We start from the raw sequence: 23,993 nt of genomic DNA on the forward strand, positions 1-23,993 counted from the left end.
CGCGGGATGACGCGAGTCGCCAGGCGACCGCCATAGATTACGCGATTCTCGACACGCTGATCGGCTTGCGTTGCGCTCGAGCCGCCCGAGTGTCAGTACGGTGTTGGATCGTGATGGGTGTCGTGTACTCGGCCGTCGAGCGTATCTCGCGGTGCAACGTCTGGCAGCGCAGTCGTGCTTATCAGCCGCGGTGAATCGTTGGCGATAACGCACTGGCAAAAGTCGAGGTGAGCTCATCGCGTGCGTATTTTACAAAGCGGGAGAAAAGAACGGTGTCGCTCTCTCTCCACTCTCTTTTTCTCGCGACAACGCGTACCTGATGTGTTCGTGCGCGGTTCCCGAAGTAGTAGTCCGCGTCGGGTTAACTTTTGTGCCAGGTACTTGGCGTCCACGTACGTGACTCATCCCCGTCAACTTGGGTCTCCTCGACGGGGTCGCCGAATTTCCCGACGCTGCGGGGAGATGTGAGCGATCGTCGCGGGAGCAACGACCGATTTGGGGGACGCCATCCGCTTTCAACGAGGCCACGTGGACCACGTCGGAAGCCAGGAAAAATGTGAGTTTCCATCTGTTTTTCTTCTGACTTTTTTCCACCTGCTGATTTATTCCGCGTTACGCGCCGATCGCACGAGCGCAAGCGCGTGCCAACATTTCCTCTTCTCTTGGCGGAACGTCCTTCTCGGGAAAGTTGGTCGCTGCACGATGAAATCGGCAATTTTCCGCGATCCTACTTGTGAGCGATCGCGAGGGTTGAAGGACGACCGAAATTTCGTAAGGAATCATGATGCAGTAATTCTCTTTATCGACGAGTAATCGCATCTGTAATCTGTGCGGTAAAAAGCAAAAAGTGAAAGGATTACGCGATGAATTCGGCGGAAACGTGACGAACAATTTTCAAATTAGGTGAACAGGTGTGTACGAAGGAGGATGATCCTTCTTCGAGTGAGCCGAGGAACGTTCTTTCAAATCTGACTGCACTTAGCTGTAATGACAAGTTATTCGTCGTGCACGGATCGATAGTAATCAGGTAATACGGTTAAAAAGACGAAACGGACACGAGGAAGCTTGTAGTTTGCAGCGTCGCAAAGTAACGGTTAATTCGCCTGAATGCGACCGTGTAAAATCGCTTCGCGGCTGTTAGGAAGAAGACATTCTTTCCCGCAACTTTGCTCGATCGAACATGCGCGAGTAAATCCTACGTTTTAAGCCAGATATGTTTATCCGCCCCGAAAATACCTCTCGGCGATTCTGGAACACGATTCTTGCCTATGCAATTCGCAATGCGGAGTACGGTGGAGAAAAGTCGGCATATAATGAAAAAATATATATTTATTAAATTATTATTAAAAATGTATTATATACACACACACACACACAATACCACGATTGTTCGCTCAGCTTCGCAACTCGTGATATTTGCGTTTCGGGCCGAAATGTCAAACTTATCATTTCTCAAGAGACACTCGGTCGATTTATTTCGTCGACTCGCCGAATATAATATTACGCGAGTGACTTGTAGTACGTGACTTTTGCGAAAATTGAATTGATCCTGTAGAGCCACTTGAATTCGAGCGATTTCCAGATTGTTAGTTTACTCACGAATAATTCGCTCGCGCGTTTCGCTTCGTCCGCGTTAACGGCGCTTATCGTGACCCGCTCGCTATCAGTGAAACGATTGAAGCGAGTGTCCGAGAAAATTGTAACGCCACCTGAAAGTTGGGACTAAATATCAAGCTCGTCTCTTCAGCGTTACACGGACATATGGAAATTAACATGTAGCGATAAAATAATTCCAATATTATGAGTAGCCGTATTTATCAGCGAACTTTATCGACTATCAGTTGACGCTTTTTCCAAATCGTTAGAGTTCCATTTAGGTATTTTTATTAAAACAAATTTTAATCTTTAAATTTTTATTAAAATTGCTTAAATTATCGAGCAGTTTCCGATGATTATGCTTGTCCTTTCGTTCAAAAGTTCCACGAAGCTTTAGTATGAAATACGCTATTCTTGTGTACAACGGATGTTTTAGGGCTTCCATCTGGTTTCCATTATCTTTCCCACAAGAAAGAGAAGAAAAGATGAAGACTCCGTTACGTTGCGTTTACCTCGGTTTCAATCCAAAACGTCACCGTTGCGTCAACGAGCTAGGAGAAGACAACTCAGATCTCATATTATTATCTCACATTTCGCAATAACAAGATCACAAAAACTAAATAATTAGTCTTAGTGCCCTCAGTGTGTCAACCGAATATTTGCCATAGTTTTCTTCTTGACGAACTAGTTTTTATTATAATAATAATAATATATAACATGTATTCGTTATTAAAAAATGGGATGAATATATGTTGCAACTCTAAACCTAATAAATGTAACTCCGCTCATTATTAATCTCTTTAGAGAGCGTTCTAAAGCACCAAAAGAAACCGACTCATACAAAGCAAAAAGATTTAAATATCTGAAAAAGAGGAGAGGGAGGATCTTGTGATCGACATATAGAGATATATTCATGATAATGCGTGATTTGAATGATTGATACTTGCTTGAGACAGTTTGATCTCGGACAATCTGGAACATCGCCTGAAGAGGGCCTCGGTAATCGGGGGTCGAAGGGGCGATACCATAATTCTCTTCAGCAGCTGCTCGAATTGTCCTAATGACAGCGAACGGCGCGATAAGCGTGTTAAAGCAGGCGCGGGTAAACAGGTGACCCAATTTAGCCGCTCGATTTTTTCCATCCTTGATTCCTGCTTCGTTTACATTTGACCGATAGCGATTCACGCGTGTGGAGAGGAGGCTCTCCTCCCCCATCGATCGTCGTATACCGGAATCTCGTTCATTGCCACCCCTCATTAACGCGTGCACGCACGACACGACACGACACAACCGACAACAAACCGTCGTTACGCGTCCCATCCCACCATCACCACTTCGGAGACGAATTAGGCCGATATTACCGTATGGTCCCTATCTCTGGTAAATAAAACCTTCAACAGAAACGATAAAAGTAATGAGAATTGGATATCGATTGTGACGCGAAATGACAAATGAAAAGTTTCTTTTAAAGCACGTTTTCAGGCTTTGTCCGAAAAAGGGGTAATTTTGTACTTACACAGTATCTTTATATGATATGATATTGTTCTTTTGAAGAAGAAAGTAGCTCGCTTAAGCTCCGATTTTATCAAGATAAAGATCGGTGACTATCGAGAAACAAAGTAAACAATGTTCCTGTGTTAATTAAAGCCAACTTAATGTACATTTCCACACATCTAGATACTCATCAATCACGTTAATCTAACGCCACTCCCGTGCTGCAATTATTCGATGGTAAAGTCCGAGTTACCCGAGATCATTAACGTCAGTGAGGAATCAGAAAATAAAAAGTCAATGCCATTCTTCTGGATGAAGCCGCAATATCGATCGCTTGTCAACGTTATCGGTGGATACCTATATATTGCGTTTTGAGTGAAAGATGCATTCTTGTATCAGATGAATGATAAGTGGTTTCGGAATACTTATTTTTCTGCGCAGGGTGTGTTTCTGACTAATCTTAACTTCCTTTTCGTCGTTTCTGATATTGTACGTACGAGAACTTTTAGCTCGAAAGAAATGATTGCAACTTTTTCGTCACTCTTTGAGCGTAAAACTACTGCCATCAAACTATTTGTTGGTACTATATTAATTTCGAAGCGGTATCTTAAAAAGTAACGTTCTGTAGAAATTCTCAAATATCGCAATCGTTTGGTTAATGACTGTTTTCACTCTAATCATACTGTACTATCATAATTTTGTATAAAGTACTCGCTTAAGGTAAACGTTTTAGCTATCTATCCAGGATATGATAAAATAAAGTATGATTGGCCGGAAATGTGTATGACATTTCTTTCATTTACGCTACATCAAGAAACTGCACAATCAAGGTTTTTCATTCGATAAGAGCGCAGAATTATCTGTACCAGTAATCTTGTAAAGCGAAAACACAAGACGGAAAGTTTCGAGTTTTTCTAAATTCTCATAAAATTGATCAAGTGTATCGAGAAGAAATGTCGCTGATTTTTGACATTGCCAGATCGAAGCGATGGCATGTAATTCCTAATTAACTGGACATTATCAAATATTGTCTCAGCGTATCGCATTACTAATAAATCAGGCGGGAATCGATAAAACATGAAAATGTAACGAATGGCTCGTGAAGGAATCACGTAATGTCCGCGCGATAAAATCGAGTTGGTTAAATAATTATTAACGGTTTTGGTGAACACGTGATACGTGATACATGTGACAGCTGATGATATATGCGAAAATACTGCAGAGTGATAAATTTCGAGACATTACAATGTGATACGTGCGTGTGTGCGCGCACACCCGTGTGCGTGCGTATGTGCGAATTTTTCAAGTCTATTTTCGACGAGAGGACTATCGATGCTGCAAGTGCCTGCGCTCGTAAGAAGAGCTCCGAATAAAGAAATAGTTTTAGTACCACCTAAAGAAAAAAATACTAAACTTAATATTTAATATCAAAATAATAAAATTCTCTCTTTTCATCTGGTGATATATACAGGGTGTCCCAGACCTACCGTACTACCGGTTAATGGTAGATTCCTGAGGTGATTCTGAGACGAATGTTCCTCTTGCAAAATGTCGAGGGTGGCGTAGTTTCGGCACTACGAAGGGTTGTAGTTATCCTATCCTTGTGTAGAATTTTCCCGCGTTCAGTGACGGTGGATCAAAGGGGTCCCGCGCATCGCGCACACTTCAATTTGAACAGTCGCGAAAAATTAAGATCAAATTGAAGTGTCCGCGATGCGCGGGACCCCTTCGACCCACCGTCACTGAACGCGGGAAAATTCTACACAAGGATAGGATAACTACAACCCTTCGTAGCGCCGAACTACGCCACCCTCGACATTTTGCAAGAGGAACATTCGTCTCAGAATCACCTCAGGAATCTACCATTAACCGGTGGTACGGTAGGTCTGGGACACCCTGTATGTGTATAAAAAGAAATCTTAAATTAAAATCTCTTGAAGCAAACGGTTTCGCGTGCGGTGAATTTTGCATTAATTCAGCGAAACTACACGATTACGTTAAGTTCGTGATTATATTTGCGTTTTCTGTTTGGAAGGAACACGTGCGGCGATGCATGTTACGTTGTTATTCCGGATACGTGTAAGCGCAAATGAATCGTCGGTCGCCAAGTTTAAGCAAACGGCTGTCAAAGAGAATAATATAAACGGACGAATTTCAAATCGAGCAGTTGCGTTCAGAAGTCGAATCGGCAATGTATTGCCGAAATAAGGACAAAGACATTTATCTTGCCGGGGCGATCGAAGAGGATTGAAAATCTGTTATCTCGCTGATTCCAGAAAGTCCAAGTATATTTTTAACCACGGTTGCGGTTAAAAGCACACCGCAATATCACATTGCGGACTAAACCGCATAGTTGATCACTAATCATGATAATGCTTTGTACAAGGAAACTCTAGGGATTTAACGATGTATAATAAAAGATACGCGCTATCGTTTATCAGTAAATAATCTAGCCGGCGAGCTATAATATAATCCAAAATATTCAAATTTAATTTTTAAAACATTCAATATACCTCTATATCTCAATTAACAAGTATTAAAATTGTTATTAAAGTTTTATATTAATGATCATATGTAAAAAGAAGTATAAATGAAATTCACAGAACACATGTTATCGCTAAGAGTCTCGAGTCTCAATCAACCTTTGCCGTATCTGTGGAGTTTACTCTGCACACTACACGCCTACGAAGTTCTTTTTCCGAATCTCGCCGCGTGTTCGCAGATGTGCCAGCATGTCCGAGGGCGACGCGCAGGAAGCAGCCAGCGAGGAGATCGGGAGACGGGGATCCCTCTACGTGTTCCCGGGTGCGGGCCGTCCCAGCTGTGCGACGTCGTCATCGTCATCGTTAACGTCGTCGACGACTCCTCAGCCACCACCGTTCCCCCACGGCGGTTTGTTCGTTACGGACACGACGATGACGACCAGCACCACGACGACGATGACAACCGCGTCAACGAAGATCAGCAATGGCGACGAAGACGAGGACGCTGTGGAGGAGGTCACTTCACCGGCCAGACGGAGACCGTCACCGAGGACTCACGCGAGATCGGCCAGTCATGGCGGTGTTTTGGCGGATTGTGCGACTGCTGGATGGCAGACACACGGCTCCTTTCTGGGCCCGCTGACGACGTTGGGAAGCGCGACGGCCGCGGGTCGACCGTCCGCGCTGAAGAAGCCGGGCCATCAAAGAGCCTTCAGCCAGGGTCAGGTGGCGGACGTGACGCAAGGCCAGTCGGCCGTAACGGGACACCATCGCGTCGGCTCAAGAACGGATTTTATCTTACCGCCAGGTCACAGGGAGGACGGCAGACCGCCCACTGCTGGCAGGATGCCTTCCTTTCGCGGCCATTCTCGTCAGGCGTCCAGGTACGGTCTAATAATATTGCGTTATTCGGATGACAAAGATGAGCTTTATAATAAAAGCAGTTTTATAAATAGCAGTTTAAGAAGGTGGTTTAAATTTTAATCTCAAGAGTCTTCATATGCAGCCGCGACGGAATATTAAAGGCGCGAATCGCGCCGTACCTGTTTGCAGATCGGAGTCTATCTACACGATAAGACGTAGCGTCGCGCCACCCTGGTGGAGGAGACTGTGGGCGCACTGTTTCGGTTCGGTACCGGAGGAGCCTCGTCTACGGACGATAGTGCCGAATCATTTGGTCTCCCCGAAGACTCCGAAGAGCCAGCATCCCAACGGGGACAGAGTGGACAACAGGTAAGGGCGACGGGCGAAGGTCGACCTCGCGCGCGATCGATTGTCTTCCGTACACAATGTTACGCGATGCCATCACTCTTGTTGCAGAGTACGCACAACCAAGTATACGACGTTGAGCTTCCTACCTCGTAACCTACTGGAGCAGTTCCATCGCGTGGCCAATCTGTACTTCATCTTCATCGTACTGTTGAATTGGGTGCCGGCGATAAACGCGTTTGGCAAGGAGGTCGCCATGATCCCGGTGGTATTTGTTCTCGGTGTCACCGCACTTAAGGACTTCTTCGAGGATCGTCGACGTCTCGCCAGTGACCAGCGTGTGAACAATTCCACCTGCCGTGTCTATGTCAGGTGAGTCGGAAAACAAGCGTGGCACAGTGTAGAGATCGCCTAGTGAGTGTAAGCCGGAACTCCTCTTCCCGAGCACCCTGGAAAAACCTGTAGAGACGACTCAAGTTTCATGTCTCTGTCATAAAAAGAGTTAATATTATTACTTTATTACTATTTGCTAATATAATGCTTTCATACTTCGCATACGAAGACTCGGACGGAAAGGAGTTTAATTTTTCACAATGTCGGCCTCGCTTATGCCTCCTTGTTCATAAACAAGGCGCACGCGTGCGAGACGTCGGCGTCGCTTCGCTTCGGTTTAGAATCCTTGCGTGGCAACGGAATCCGATAGATCGATTTCAATGAGACCGACAATTCCAGATATGTAGGCCACGTACATGAATGCGCGAGCGCGAGCGAACCAGCCTACCTGCATGCAGTCGAACATGGAAAAGAAAGTGTCCTGTCACGCCGTTCCTTTTTCCGCAAGAGTATACCGTGTCGTGTAATGCGCCGATCCCGATTCGCTAATTGACGTCGCTAATGCTTAACAACGCATCAGCGCGATTAAGCGATATTGAGCGATGGACTACCGACGCGACTACCTCACTACTTCTTTACCCGGCAGCAATTTTTATTGATGCAAAGAATCAAGTTGAGATACAAATCGACGCTGGTATATAGCATCTTGATGGGATTAACACGTGTTCGCTCGTGTAAACCGAAATATCCAGCGAACGATCGCATCGCGGAGGCAACGAGTCGTTGCGCACGCGATCGAACCAGATAGATTTCGTTGCGACAGCCGGCACGCTTGCGTCGATGCGAAACCCTCGTATGTACACGTGCCACGTGGTTGGCACTGCAGCGTAACGCGGGGATGGTATACACCAGTTGCGTGAGGGTGGAACGAACTCCGAAACATCTTGTTTCGTGATTCGCCGCTATCTCATGAGGATTACGTGCCGTCTCGATTACGTTCCAGTCGGAATAAAGGGCGTCGCGATCTTCACTAAAATTACAGTACATTTACATGCAGCCCGCAGTCGGCTGAGTCAGTTCTTCGATCGTTTTTGCGAACGTGGGCAGTTTTATTAATGGAAAACCGCGATCGCTTCGTTCATAATGCAACGTAATCGCAAAGTTGATCGATGACCCAGCGATTCCGATATACGCCGTCTCCACCGCGGCAGGAATTTGTCGGGCGACCTTGTCCTTTGATGCGTCCCCCGTGTGTGTCGCGCATCGATTTTCTTTTCAATTTTAATTCATTCCCAATCACTCGCTCGCACGGATCTATCAAGTTCCATCAGAACGTGATATGACGCTCATGGTTTCGTCGGTTCGTCATTCGTTCCACAGCACCCCGTTCTGGCGATACAAATTTCAAAGCGGTTCATTGAATTGGCACGTCAACGTTTCAATTGGCTCGACGAAGAGTATGCTTGTCGACAAGACGACAAGACAATGTAGGAGACACTGTATCGCATCGAAGTTGCGTCAACAAGCCAACGATCGCGGATGCGATCTTTGATGTGCAAGCTGCAAAACCGCGACGCGTCGCGCCGCTGGTTTGATGTACTCGCGTGTTCTCTGTCGAAAGGACGATCGATGTAAAATTACGTTAGCGGCTGTCGACGGCGTCTCTTCGAATCGCGAGCGAGCCGCGCTCGTTAATCGCTCGTTCTATCGTTTTCTGAACGCAACGTGTCCGCATAATAGGTGCGAGCGATTCCGCTGTTTCTCTCTCTTTCTCTCGTATGCCCTCTCATTCTCGGGGCGATTGTAATCCGTCTCGTGCGCCAGTGACCCTGACATTCGCATTTGTTACCATTACCCCTTTTTATCTCGTCTCGCGACACGAGCCTTGCAATCTGTCGATTCCGTTTATTTAAGCTACCACCAACACTTTTTATCGCAATTATGCGCCCTCATTCGCGTCTATTAGATGTGCAAATTAATTCGATAATTGTTTTTGAAGAAATTGAAAAAAGTATTAGAAAAGGATGGCAAATATTTCGAAGACTGACTGTTTATTTTTTTGTAATAAAGATTTCTTCAAAGCGGCGTCGAATTTGGTTACTAATACAAAGGGCACATTTGATTTACACATACCCGGTATGTATATATCGTATATTATACAATCGAAGTTGTGAAACGTCTTTGTAAAACGTTGTAAAACGACGAGTCAATCGGTCGAATCATAAGGAGAGTCAGTTTTCCAAGTCTCTTTTAGCTTAATTAGCATCTATCGTAGCTCGGTGGAGAAAACAGCTGTGCAAGAGATTGACCTTCTACAATTTAAAATTGATTAAACTCGGCGCGATTTACTGAAACAATGTTTTAATTCTGGAAATCAGCTTAGATAAGAAAACAGTTTCTTCTCTGATTATCGGGACGAATGTTGTCGAAGCGTTGCGTGAGCCACTTAATCATCGCACTTGCCTCGCCTATTTGACACCGATTGCGTGACAACGTGCAGCTATTGACCTTCGCCGATAGTCTCGTCATCGTGGCGGCCTTTAGGCATACCATCATCGCCTATTGAAGACTTCTCTTCCGATGCCGCGAAGCCGTAAGACAATTCACTCAAAATCTCGCGCACTTCGGCAGCCTTTTTTCTCGAGGAAAACGCTTCGGCAAAAAGGTGGATGTGGCTTTTGAACGTCGCGCATTGCGGCGATAACGTTCCTGTTTGGTCTGGTTGTAACGTTCTCACGTTACAATGTGATGGATTTTGCACACGGACGCCCGGGACGCAATCTGGGATAAATCCAAACACAGTGGAGGCGAAGAAGCGTGTATCCAGCCTCCTTCCTCCTCTTGCGGGAAGCTTTCCGAGTGCCGTTAAGCCAAGCGGATGACATCATCATCAGTTACGTCACGTGAGGGTGTAAACCTAACGTGTATGTGTGCATACACGTATGCATATCTTAGCCATCGCTTCTCCGAAACGTGAGCGAGTCCCTGAAATATCGGCTGACCAACAAATCTATATGCGAAGGCCGTCTCTTCCGTGGGAAGCTCTCATCTCGCAATAAAAGGGATGGACGTTTTTTTATAATGTTCTTTCCAGCTGCAGATAATCTCTAATCAAGATCAATAAACAAATCTCTCTTCAGTTTTTCGATTTGTGATAATAATAATTCAAGTGCCGCATTGAACGAATGTCAAGACAACGTTAAGATATCAAATCGAAGCGTCCGCGGTTTTGGCATGGACATGTTACGGAAGTTCCTTGAATATTTCGATAAGAATAAGTGTATATAATGAGTTACCGCTAAGATGTCCTTGAAACGTTATCTCTTGCAATTCTATTGCGAATATTGTTATTCCAGAGGTGTACGCAAAAGGTTTAGTTATTTTTTTGCACATTTTCGCTTTTTAAGTGCGTAATATGTGTGACACCATATAGTCCAAAATCCAAATATTTGCCCTCGTTTTTAATAATTTTCTGCCGTTTCTTCGAGTAAATTTCGAGTTCTTTTGCGGAAAAAGTTTTTTCGCATCTTAGTTACGTCTCGAAAGTACTATCCAGTTAAAAAGTACTGCATCGATTGGAACAAGTGGCAATTCGAAGGCGCCAAGTTGGGTGAATACGCCGTGTGCGGAAAAACTTTCCCAAGTCCAAAATAGTTCGTTAATATGAAAAACATATATGTATAACTTTTCATTGCTCATCATTGCGTTCACTATTATTTTTCGAATTTATATTTATCGTTAAATCATGACATATGACGTTTTATTTTGATGTCAAAAATGTAAAAAAGTGATTTACATTTATTTGCAATTTAAATAATAATACCAGAGCGCTGAAAAAAGACTACATTTTTGCATATACCTAATATATATATATAATACTTTTTCTACAATAACGAATGCACAGTTGCTATAAAGCAACGCTTTCTAGCCGCGTCGAGTCGTGCCAGATAACAAAAAAGATTCGATCCGGAAAAATTAAAAGAATTGTCGAAAAATCACTAAAATCACAGTAAATTATTAAATTTATGACGTAAAGTTAATATACATATCATATAATAGGTTTAATGTTGTGGAGCACAGTTTAACCCTTCGGTAGTCGCAATATTTTTCTCCCATGAATGATTTCTTGAAATAGTTTTTACTTTCATAAGTATTTGGCTAACAGACCAGACACTAAAGTATAAAAAAAATAGTGAAGAACAAGTTGACAAGTATTATAATGCGAATAAACAACTGTAAGTATTATTATCTATTGAATATTGCGAGGGTTAATGTCGCGCGTAGCATCGCGCATAAAAAACCATTACGTATTTCATTGTGTAATGTCCAGCGGTTGTTTTTGCGGCGACATTGTAGTGTTTCCGGGAATAAGTAATCCAGGAGCTATTGAATTCCCAGCTGATTGTCTCGCCTATATCGTGGCTCCAGCGAGTATTACGGCATCGGGCGCGTGTCGCGCCCCGTAATTGCATAATTAGCTCGTGTATTCGCGCTGCGTGCGCCGAATATCCGCGTCGCTCCCTCGTCGGCGGATGCCACTGGTGCGGTCGGACCGTCGTTTCCGTGACGAGGAAACCGCCGTGTGTCGCGTGTAATTGTCGCAACGACAACCCATCGTGCACGAGACGTGCGATGCATTATGCACGTGTTTACGGCAATCCTCAATGCCGCGCGCTATAAAGGCGAAATAAACGAGCGAGTGGCGCGAGAACGTCGTCTCGTCGATGTCTCTCATCCGAGGTCAAGGCGACGAAGGAATCTGCGACAGAAAAGGAGAATCCGCATCAGTCACCAGTATGACCTTGCATACGGTAGTCGGTACTTTTCCCTTGCCGAATCGCATGCCGGTGAACCAGTGTAAGAAACCGTCAATTCGCTCTCGCGAATTTGCCTCTCGCGTGCAAATGTCAAACGACAGGCCGCGTGCTCCTTTCGAGCCGATTTCGAGCGGAACGCGCCGCGCGTTCGAAGGTCGCCCCTTTCCCCCCTCCTCCTACCCACCTTCTCATCTTACTTCTCTTCGGCGGCAATCATCTCGACATCGTCTCAATTTCATTCCGATCAAACGGGAGTGGACGCGACGGCGTGACGTTCAAGATCGCCGCGACCCTGAGCGCCGTACTTTCAATTGAAGAAATATCGCCCACCGCCACCACCACCACCACCACCACCACCACGACGATGTCGTCATAACCAAGGGGAAGTGCTCGGAAGCGCGAGAGGCAAATTTATGTTCTGCACACATTTGAATTAGCTACGCAAGGCCGCGTCTAAGCCTGTCCGCTCCGAGCGGTTCCGTGTCGCTCGCGGCGCGGAGAGTAATGGGAAATTACGTTTTCATGACATTCTTGCAGCTTGGTTTCGTTCCGCGTATATCAGCGTTCCATGCGTTAAGCCCTTGGCTTAATTGTCATTAGACGGCAGGACGGATCAGCGTCGCGCTTGCGCGTTCCCTGGATTTCGCGCGTTCGTGTTTAATATTTCATTCTCGGTCGCTCGACGTACGAGCTCCCATCGGCGAGACATTTTAAAATTATTATGGTTAAAAGATAAGAACATAAAAATGAGCAAATAGTGATGAGAGATAGTGAGGGGCCAATTATTATGAACAAATTAATTCGGTACTTTTCTTGAAGAAATTGAGTCTTTATTACAAAAAAATAATAAACATGTCAATCTTTAAAAGTATTTGCCATCAATTTCGAACATGTTTCTTCATCTATTGAGCAGCTGATAAATCTCTTCTCGAAAAAAAAATAAATAAAGGTCAATTTCTTAAAACAAACACCGATTGAATTTGTACACCTAATAAAATATCTTAATGATTGAGATAAAGTTAATAACTTCTTCTCTTGATTTCCATTGTTTATGTGTCTGAGGTTTCCTCTTCCTCTTTTTCGGTATGCATACGATGATTTGATAATTGCCAATTACCGAGTCTCGCTGAACAAACAGACTTCGGTTTTGGTTTTTAACAAATATTTGCATCGCTCGCTACGCGAAGCCGTGCTCGATATTCATCTTTGCGGTGACGACAGTAAGGTAGCCTTACGAATTCTTTTATGCAACGCAAGGATTTGCCTTCGATAGTCTTTGCCAATCCGTTAAGTGTGGTTCTATATGTGTATAACTTTATCTTTGTACATTATTTCTTATTTTGCGCGCGCGCGCGGGGGGGAAATAGATATTAGGTGTATGCAAAAGTTTTAGTCATTTTTTGCACGTTTTCGTTTTAGGTGCAATACAATTCATCAAAATATTTGTCCTCATTTTTTATGATTTTCTGTCATTGGATAAATTTCGAGTTCCTTTGCGGAAAAAGTTTTTCGCATTTCAGTTACATCTCGAAACTATCCAGTTACGAAGTACTGCATCGATATTGGAACAAGTGGCATCCGAAAGCGCCAAGTTGAGTGAATACTTACGTCGCGTGCGGAAAAACTTTCCCAAGTCCAAAATAATTCGTTGAATACGAAAAACATATATATAATTTTTCATTGCTCATCGCGTTCACTATTGTTTTTCAAAGTTATCGTTAATATCATAATATATGACGTTTTACATATTTTGATGCCAGCTCTTCAAAACAGTAAAAAAACCGTGAGAATTTATTTGAAATTTAAATATTAGATTGTTGCACTATTTCTGTCGTATTTCATGCACTTATCTTCGACGCATAATAAATAACTGTCCGATAAAATTTGTGACCTTTTTTTGTAACACGAGTGTAAATAGTCATTTCCGATGTATGTATTTTTGCCTGCTGAACACGAATCCGTTGTCCAAATTTGGCTATCACGTCACAATTTTGAGAAAAATGGCATCAAAGAGATTAAAAACGACAATTTTCATGATAAATAATAGTAGCACCAAGGCAGCAAATTGTTTTTCCAAATTTCGCTTATGCCATGTGAAAGTGTGAACTTTTAGCTTTAAAATACACATTGTTTCGTTTCGGTGTGATTTTTTGTTTTCGAGATATAGCAATTTGAAAATAGCTCTTTTTCCCAAAGAAGAGTCATTCCTTCTTATATGCTGAGTTATGTGGAAAGTAAGTGCTTTTATACTTATCTAGCACACAGGCGCGCGCTATAAATAAAATATAAAAAAATTAAAAAAAATAATATAATAAATAAAATTGTCAATATAACCGCACTGACAGCCACTATGACATTCTGACATTCGCAACACGAAGTTCAAGTCACACGAAGTTCGAGCCAAGCGAGAGAACCAATCAGCGTCGCGGAAAAGAGGCCTCAATATTCGATAAAAAAGAACTTCACGATGTTAACACGCCTTTTTTAGAATAGGAGATAATATAATAAAATCATATTACATCAAAAAGCAATATAAAATGGATAGAATACAATAGGCAGAAAGATTATAAAAGAATATCCGTATGTGTATAATTGTGTATGCGCGCGCGCGCGTGTGTAAATGCAAATATGCGCGTATATGTTTCCATCTAATATGACGTTGCTCGACTTCTAATCTGGCATCACTACTCCGCATCTATAAGCAACTGTTGTTTTTGTGCAGTTAGTCGTATAATCTTCAGAACTCGAGCTATTGTGAAATATCTCGAGAACGAAAAATCATACCGAAACGAAACAACACGCATTTTAAAGCTAAAAGTTGACACTTTCGCATGGCATAAACGACATTTGGGACAAAATTGTGACGTGATAGCAAAATTTGGATAACGGATTTGTATTTAGCAGGCAAAAATACATCAGAAATGTCTATTCACACTTGTGTTACAAAAATGATGTTGGACAGTGTAATTATATTAGATTTGTTTTTGAACTACGTTACATACTACCTTTGCATACTACGTAGTAGCGCAATTCAAAAATAAATCTGATAATACTTTATTGCGTCGAAGATAAGCGCACGAAATAGGGAAGTAATTATACAACAACCTAATAATAACACCAGAGTGTTGAAAAAAGAACTAAAAGAACTTTTGTATACACTTAATACTTTATTAAATTTAGCTCAATAATAGAATGATAAAATAATTTGATTATCCTGCTGTATAGAGTAACGTTGCAATTTGCAATATATATAATTTAATATAATATATAATATAATATAACTTTGATTTCTTAAGTGACACAGACCGCGCTCTATTAGACGAGTGCTACAATCCTGCATTCACTGGGCACACAATCAGACCTTTATTGCAAAGTTCTACCGTAAACTTGCGTAATTGCAGGCGTTAATTGAACTGATCAAGAACTGTCGCAGATGGAATGATTCCATCACGCAGATATAAATTATATTATCGCTTAATGGTTCTCGCGATTACGATATAATATAATTACCTTTCTATTGTCCTGAATAGAACAACTTATGACTAGAAATCGTGATTTCATTGTAGCGAGGGCGATAGATACGTGAAGGTGGCGTGGAAGGATGTCAAGGTGGGTGACCTGGTTCACCTCTCCAACAACGAACTGGTACCGGCCGATCTCTTGCTTCTGCGAAGCAGTGATCCTCAGGGATTAGCTTATCTCGATACGTGCAACCTCGACGGCGAGTCAAATCTGAAGCAGCGTCAGGTCGTCAGGGGTTTCCTCGATTTGCAGGATACCTTTCAGCCTTCCAAGTTCCGATCGGTGGTCGAGGTCGATCAGCCAAGTACTAGAATATATAGGTATAAATATTCTACGTTGAGCATCTTTTATCGCGTGCAACATGTTGAAATAGTAATATTTATCGTTATTTTTACGAATTTCTAAGAAACTCCAAATCGATTGTCGATCTTTGAAAAGCTTTTGGTCTTCAGTGTCTTTATCTATTATTACATTTTAATGCAACGTTCTCATTTCTTGGCGTTTCTGCAATTTGCCTGAGCACTTATCGCAACGTAGTTTATTATCGCGATAACGTCTGGAATTAATGAGTAATCTCCCATTGACGCGTACGCATTAGGTTTCACGGCGCCGTAGTGCACCCGGACGGCGGCAGGGTGCCCGTGTCCACGGAAAATCTTTTACTCAGGGAATGCATCCTAAAAAACACCGACTTTGTCGAGGGCATAGTCATATACGCCGGTCATGAGACGAAAGCGTTGCTGAACAACGGTGGACCCCGATACAAGGTAAACATACAAGTATAAATAATTCAATTTTCCGTAGATTTAATTCGGATCTTTTCATAATCATAACATGCAACAATAAGCACGACGATGTTTCGTTTCAGCGCTCTCGTCTCGAAAAATACATGAACAGGGACGTAAAGTGGTGTGTAGTGATATTGTTGGTTCTGTGCGTGATCGGTGCGTTCGGCTGCCGACTTTGGTTGTCCGCGTACATGGGTCTGCCGGCGATACCGTTTCTGCCGGTGCTGCACGAGCCAATTTACGAGAGCATGCTGATCTTTTTCACCTTCGTCATAATATTCCAAGTGATGATACCGTTGAGCCTGTACGTGACGATCGAGATGGCCAAGGTGGGACAGGTGTACCATATCGGCCACGATCCGACTCTCCACGACACGGAAACTGGCCGTAAGGCGGAGTGCCGCGCGCTGAATATCACGGAGGAACTAGGCCAAGTGAGTGCCGCAATTTATATTAAATGAATTTGCACGCGTAGGAGAGTGCTTTATATAACGATCGACGTTATCAAAATTTCTTCTTCTTCTTTTTGGCAAACAAAGCGGCAATAATGTATAATTATTGTTATTGTTAAAGCTTTTACAATATTTTTTTCTGTTTTATTTCTAATACTATTTAGTTACGTAATGCTTGAATGGTATGTCCTATAAATACATATTTCCGAAATATGCAATGTCTAAATTATATGGAATATTACGATTTGGACAGGTGCAGTATGTGTTTTCGGACAAGACTGGCACTCTGACGGAGAACAAAATGCTGTTTAGGAGATGCGCGGTAGGCGGCCAGGATTATTCGCACATGGGCGACAACGAGAACTTACTTCCGTGTGCGCGGCTCAAGGAGGACCTGCTTATAGGTACATTTCGGCATCGTTTACAGGAGTTTCTTATTGTCTTAGCCACGTGTAACACGGTTGTCGTAAATTCTCAACCGCATCACGATATTATGAACTCTAGCGGGATCATCGAGGAACCTCAGAAAAACGGAACGGTTCCTGCGAGGTCAGTACCAGATCATAATAAATAAATAAAAAAATAGATAAATAGAAATAAGAAAATGAAAAAATAAGAAATAAAAATCTTTTCTATTGCATACCCTGCGAAATAAGATTAATATAGCACTATCGAATAAGCGCTAGTTGCCATAAATGCTTTTAAAATTAATAACGTACGTTTGATGAATAATATTTAATTAACCCAGACTATACTTGATAGAATAATGGAATCTGGCGCAAACTCGTTACCGACCGCTAACTCACCGCCAGTCCCGATGTCCCCGAATAACAGGACCGTCCACACTTTATCTCCGGTTTCGCCTATAATTGGCACGCCAAACACATTCCACGATACGCCCAAGTTTCCGTTTAAAATTTCCAGGTTCGTGTATATGATGAAGAAAAATGGTATTTGTAAATACAAAGGTAATAGGTAAATACATATTAACATAGAAACATTTTCGCAGGCCAAAGTTGCTGAACGTAACATCGATACCAAGTCTGGGCATCGGATTGTTAGGACGGAAGATGTCACCGGATGGACAGAAGAGACGTAGTCCGGACGCAAAGAACGGTGACGAGCTGTTGCAGAGACCGGCGATCTACGAGGCCGAGAGCCCGGACGAATTAGCGCTGGTACACGCGGCGCGTGCTTACGAGGTCAAGCTGGTAAAGCGCACGCCGCGCAGCGCGATCGTTTCCTTCCCGGACAAGTCGACGCTCGCGTTCGAGATACTTCACGTAAGTGGACCCCGAGGAATAAACCGATGGACCGCGCGTGACAACGATAAACGGCGGAACTCAGTTCACTCATGTAGTTCCGCTTGCAGGTGTTGCCGTTCGACTCGAACAGGAAATGTATGTCGGTGCTGCTCAGGCATCCTCACACCGGGGAGATCGTGTTGTACAGCAAAGGTGCGGACACGACGATGCTGCCGTCGCTCTCGCCAAGCGACGAAAACACCGTCGCGGTAACGAGCATTCGCCAGCATCTGCAATCATACGCGCGCCAAGGATTACGCACCCTGGTAATGGCGAGAAGGACGTTGACGCCGCAGGAGTACGAGACGTGGCGGCAGAGCCACAACGAGGCAGAACTGGCGACGGAGAACCGCGAGCGTCGTATACGCGACTCGTACGCGACACTGGAGTCACACTTGACGCTGTTGGGAGCGACCGGGATTGAGGACAAGTTGCAGGCCGGCGTGCCCGAGACAATGGCTGCCCTGGTGGCTGCCGGGATCGTTGTATGGGTTCTGACAGGTTCGTGGAAAACCGCGCGTGCGTGCACAACGCGAACCGCCTGCGCTCAAACCGGTTTAACGTCGACGCGTTACACGCGCGTATTATTTTTAGCAGCCATCACGATCATCGCGATGGCTGCGATATGTACGAGGTATTCGCGTTCCGCATTGAATCGCAAATGAATCTTTCCCCCTTATGGCTGGCCTTATGCTTACAAATTATTACATAAACTACGTTATATAAAAGCTATGAAGAGAAAAAAGTTGCGTGGGGCGAACGTATCGCGAATAAATGTCTCGAAACTAGTTTGTTGAGCGCAATTAGCGCGCGCTAATGTCAAAGTGATTACGCGTTTCTCGTCATGTACATATATAGATAATTTTTTCGTTTCAGGGGACAAGCCGGAGACCGCGGTGAACGTGGCGTACTCGGCGCGTCTTTTCTCGCCGGCCATGCAGCTACTACAGCTGCAGGCGAGATCGAAATCTGTGGCCGAAACTCTCATAAACGGCTATCTGGAATCGGCGCGCAAAGAGAGTATAAACGGTACGCGTCCGCAGTATTCATACGTGGTCGACTCCGCGGAGAGGGACGCGCACAGGATCGACAGTCCGTGGCCTCGGCAACGCGCGCTCGTCGTGGACGGCAAGACATTGACCGTGATCTTAGACTCGCGATCGGGCTTGACGGGTCCGTTTCTCGAGCTTACGCAAATGTGTTCCAGCGTCTTGGCTTGTCGTGCCACACCATTGCAAAAGGCAAGAATCATACATTTCATGAATTTCTCACGCATCGAAACATACGAAACCATTAATATGAAATATATTACAGGCTTACATAGTCCGTATCGTTAAAAAACAATTGGGAATGAGAACGTTAGCGATAGGCGACGGTGCGAACGACGTTAGCATGATCCAGACCGCCGACGTAGGCGTCGGTATCTCGGGGCAAGAAGGCACCCAAGCCGTAATGGCGGCGGATTTCGCGATTTCGCGATTTTCCATGCTCAGCCGACTGCTACTTTTGCACGGACACTGGTGTTACGACCGTCTCGCCAGAATGATCTTGTATTTCTTTTACAAGAACGCCACCTTCGTCTTCCTCATATTCTGGTTTCAGGTGAGTGTCGAGAAGTTAAGAACGGAAATCAATGGAAAAGTATAAAAGTAAAGGAAATAAATGTACGGAATTACGTAAAAGAGAAACCGTTTCTCCCATAAAAAATAATATGCTAAGCTGAGAATTATTCACGGATGTTTCGAATGGAAGTGTCAGCAATGCCGCTTACTTTTCTCTCGCAGCTGTTCTGCGGCTTTTCCGGTGCCGTGATGATAGACCAAATATATTTAATGCTGTACAACTTGCTGTTTACCTCGTTGCCGCCCCTCGCTCTGGGTATCTACGATCGAGTTGCGAAGCCTCGCGTGCTGCTCTCTGCGCCGGAATTGTACAGAAGGGGACGCCTGGGACTGGTTTATCAGTCGCATTCCTTTTGGTTGACGATTGCTGACGCTCTTTATCAAAGCATCGTCATCTTCTTCATTACCAAAGAGGTCAGTGCCATATCGGAATGATCGTTGCGACAAGTAAAATTACTCTTTATCATTCTTTATCCTTCAGGTCTATCATGATTCAACCATCGACATATGGGAGTTTGGAACGACTATCATGACGGCGTGCATCTTCGTCATGCTGCTTCATGCTGCCATAGAGACCAGATCTTGGGTAAAGCAAGAAGAAACGAATAGCTTTTCTCGAAATGAAAGTACGTCTTCTGACGTTGTGTCGCGTAATGATATTATTCATATTTCAGACTATTATTCATATTGGTGCCATTGGGGGTTCCTTGGGAATATTCTTTGGGTTTTGCCTATTTTATAACGCCGTTTGTGTCAATTGCATGGGTTTGCCCGGATCCTTTTGGATAATGGAGGTGGCGGTTACGCATCTCACGTACTGGCTCACAGTATTACTCACGTCTGTTCTTGCCTTAATGCCTAGGTACGTCATCACCATATGTATTTATCGGGATTGCAATAATCATGCGAACAATTAATTCGAATCTTCCAAAATGAAACTGTCGAACGTTCGTTGTAAGTTTTGAACTTTATTTCATTTCTTTAAATTCAATTTACACATCTCTCTCTCTTCTTTGTCATCACAGATTAGTGTACAGGGCCATACAGTCCACCGTCGCGCCAGACACCATGCAGATCATCTCGCGGCAGATCGCCAGGAAGAACGACAACGTTCGTCGACAACGTATCAACAGCCAGAGAGGCGAAGTCAACCTTATCGCTGGATGGTCGCGTTCCTCGCAACACGCTACTATTAGGTATATTGTCAGTTACACCCATCTCTATCCAATTACAATCTTGCCAGAGCATAATGTGTCATTAATCATTCATTGCAGACCCGGCAGTTATGCAGGCAAAAGCAACGCTCTCACGACTATTGTCGCGTGACCAGGCACAATCGGATTAAGATAAAGCGTATTTATTCATCGATTCGGAGTACTATCCTAATTGGCCGAAAACGACCAAATCAAAGAGAAGAAAAGAAGAAAGCGACTTCGTACTATCGCGACCCTCTCCGAGAACCGAGAAGAGCGTGTTTCCTCGTCGATGCGAGGAGAGCTCGTCTGACCTCTCAGGATCACGTTCGTATGGACAGTATGGATTAACCGTCAACGCTCGACGCGATTTCCTGTTCCCACCCGCCCATAAATCGTAGTAGTTGTAGTTATGTAGATACGAAAGGAGAACTAGTTAACCACGATTGGTGCAAGCCAAGCACGGAAATTTGTCCTCGTGCTCGCCACTGTCGAATCGTGCGGTATAAGTTATTAAGAAGCGTCGCGACGTCATAACGTGAGAGCAGCGCGCCAAGTGCGTCTACTTCGTTATCGACTCCGCGATAACGCTAACTCCTCATTGCCATTCTGCGGCTGATTTTAAACAATCGTGTGGCCTTAAATCTCAGATCGTTCGTTGCATTTAATGGCTGTGACTCCTAGGGACCAAGACTGCGTGCAATGTAATTGAATCGGGCAGGCCGGATTCGAGTGAAAAAGTCCACGCTTCGCTACTTGGAGTATTTTTCCTTTTTCCCCTCTCTCTCTTTCTCTCTTTCCTATACGTTTGTCAACCTAGAAGTTTACGTACCTTCGAGCAGATCGCACGTAAGACCAATAACGAAGGGACGAACGTAAGTACCAAGAGTTTGGGCATTTAATATGCTATCGACACGTAAATGTACAAAGAGAGTTACAAAGTACCTACACGTGTACATAGAGAAGCTGTTCCGCGCGGCGATAGATTTTGTTACAAATTTATTTTCTAGGTGGGTTTTTAGCTAAGTTATTGTTGGGCATTACGTCACTCACGTGAGATGAATAGCAGAGACGGCAAACCTCGGTAATTGCGTCGAGTTCTCCTATTTCCTGTCGATCGGTAACCGAGACGGGACGCCTTATAACAAATTATAAATATAACGACGTTACATCTATTATTCCGTTACTATCACGAGTGAATTATCAGAAAGAGAGAGAGAGAGTACTACCAGATATCGATTTAGAGCTTTTAATTTCGATAATGCATATTGAATGTTATATTGATAGCACGTTGCACGTGCTATCAGATAGTATTTTGATAATGATTGAATTATATCGTTGTGTGCGTTTACCGTTGTAAAGAAAGTGTTCCGGTATTAAAAACCGAATCAACTGTCTGCTGTCTCTCATTACTGTTCATCCAATTTTCTCATCCAATTACCTCCTCGTACTGTCCCTGTACGAAAATCCGATCCGTAAATATTATCGGATTAGTCGAAGAGTTCACTTTGATTTTCAATTTTGTAAGTCAATTTACATGTAATAAACAAGCAACGATATAATGTTGACAATGTTTATATTACAGACGACGATGGTGATTACTTGGTCAATGAATAATTTATCTCTGAACTGAATGCAATAAAGTAAAATTTGACGCAAAAATCGAACCGAACTTTTCGACTGACTCAATATTTTCATAACAACTAATAACGCATTGCATAACTGTATAACTTATCAATAAAACTTGATGTTTTCTTAGATTTTATCGCTTTTATATATAGAAATATTTTTTATTACTACGTCAAGCAAAAATAAAAATCAGAGATACAATAACTATACGTAACTAGATATAAAAGTCTAGTAGGGCAAACTTTCAAGATAACAAATAAAGATAAAACGCTTATTCAAAAAATTCAATGTTAAACAATCACGGAGCTATTATTACTCGATATCGAGTAATATTCTCAGCAGATTCGCGGAGATGGTTCGTGCATGATAACGGGTAGCGGTATAAACGCAGCTGTGCTGCATCCGTGAGGAGAACAACGTGCGTTGCGAACAGATTCAAGCGCGTAGCGCCTGCAACGTATTAAGAAAAGTTTTAGTCAGTTTTTTGCACATTTTCGCTTTAGGTACATAATATATGCAATATAATTCAGTCACCAAAGTATCTACCCTAATATTTTATGATTGTTTTGCCATTACTCGGGCAAATTTCACATTCCTTTGCGAAAAAAGCTTTTTCGTATCTCAGCCATATCTCGAAAGTAATGCATCAATTGAAACAAGTGGTAAGTAACCGACGGCACCAAATTAGGTGAATACGTCGCGCGCGAAAAAACTTTCCCAAGTTCAAAATAATTCGTTGAATACGAAAAGCATCACAGAATCACCTCAGGAATCTACCATTAACCGGTGGTACGGCAGGTCTGGGACACCCTATATATAATTTTTCATTGCTCATCGCGTTCACTATTGTTTTTAATGTTTATCGTTAAATTGTGACATATAACGTTTTATAAACTTCGACGCCATCTCTTGAAAAACGTAAAAAAGCGAGAATTTATTTGAAATTTAAATATTAGATCGTTGCACTATTTCTGTTGCGTATTTCATACGCTTATCTTTGACGTGCAATCAATAATTGTATTAGATTTGCTTTTGAACTGTACATGTTGCTAGATTGGTGTTGCATACTACTTTTGCATATTACATAGCAGCACAGTTCAAAAATAAATCTGATAATTTATCGTGCGTCAAAGATAAGTGCACGAAATACTGCAAAAATTATGCAATCTAATAATAATACCAAAATGCTGAAAAATGGACAAACTTTTGCATATAAGATAATATTTTATTGAATTTAGCAATTATTTTAAATAGAAAAAAAAGGCAATTTGATTATTCTGCTATATGCAGTAAATGGTCGTTTGCTAAATATGAAAAAGATATATAGCTTTTTATTGCTCATTGTGTTTATTATTGTTTTCTGAAGTTATGTTCATTGTTAAATTATGAGACATATGACGTTCTACAATTTATTCCAAGTTTAAATAATAATACGAGAACGCTGAAAAAATGCTGATTAAAACTTCTGCATACACCTGATAGTTGGAGCGAACGAACAAACCGAGAGACTCGACTATGCGGACTATGCTGAGCACCACTGGATCATACGGA

At 43.0% G+C, this 23,993-nt stretch overlaps 1 protein-coding gene and 1 long non-coding RNA gene across 2 annotated transcripts; one reads left to right on the plus strand and one right to left on the minus strand.

Moving 5' to 3' along the window:
- The first annotated feature begins 71 nt into the window (after positions 1-71).
- LOC105280680 (probable phospholipid-transporting ATPase VD) lies at positions 72-22,211 on the plus strand. Its single transcript, XM_011341389.3, has 18 exons — positions 72-556; positions 5,813-6,457; positions 6,627-6,806; positions 6,894-7,154; positions 15,499-15,774; positions 16,053-16,221; positions 16,323-16,676; positions 16,948-17,243; positions 17,457-17,618; positions 17,704-17,977; positions 18,067-18,499; positions 18,875-19,239; positions 19,313-19,600; positions 19,783-20,034; positions 20,102-20,206; positions 20,295-20,482; positions 20,646-20,816; positions 20,895-22,211. The coding sequence occupies exons 2-18, from the start codon at positions 5,823-5,825 to the stop codon at positions 20,944-20,946; spliced, it is 4,461 nt and encodes a 1,486-aa protein (XP_011339691.1). The 5' UTR covers positions 72-556; positions 5,813-5,822; the 3' UTR covers positions 20,947-22,211.
- Positions 10,829-14,255, minus strand: LOC109611051. The gene is made up of 2 exons (XR_002193365.2): positions 12,117-14,255; positions 10,829-11,874 (listed from the first exon to the last, which is right to left on the minus strand). It is a non-coding gene; the product is annotated as an uncharacterized LOC109611051 (long non-coding RNA).
- Positions 22,212-23,993: the final 1,782 nt, after the last annotated feature.

The sequence above is a fragment of the Ooceraea biroi genome, chromosome 12, assembly GCF_003672135.1.
Source record: "Ooceraea biroi isolate clonal line C1 chromosome 12, Obir_v5.4, whole genome shotgun sequence".
NCBI lineage: Eukaryota > Metazoa > Arthropoda > Insecta > Hymenoptera > Formicidae > Ooceraea > Ooceraea biroi.

Excerpts from the sequence above, each read along its gene's own strand:
- LOC105280680 (XM_011341389.3), top strand. The coding sequence starts at position 5,823 with ATGTCCGAGGGCGACGCGCAGGAAGCAGCCAGCGAGGAGATCGGGAGA. Across the intron at positions 6,458-6,626 it reads CATTCTCGTCAGGCGTCCAG|ATCGGAGTCTATCTACACGA; the intron begins GTACGGTCTAAT and ends ACCTGTTTGCAG. Across the intron at positions 17,244-17,456 it reads AACGGAACGGTTCCTGCGAG|AATAATGGAATCTGGCGCAA; the intron begins GTCAGTACCAGA and ends TATACTTGATAG.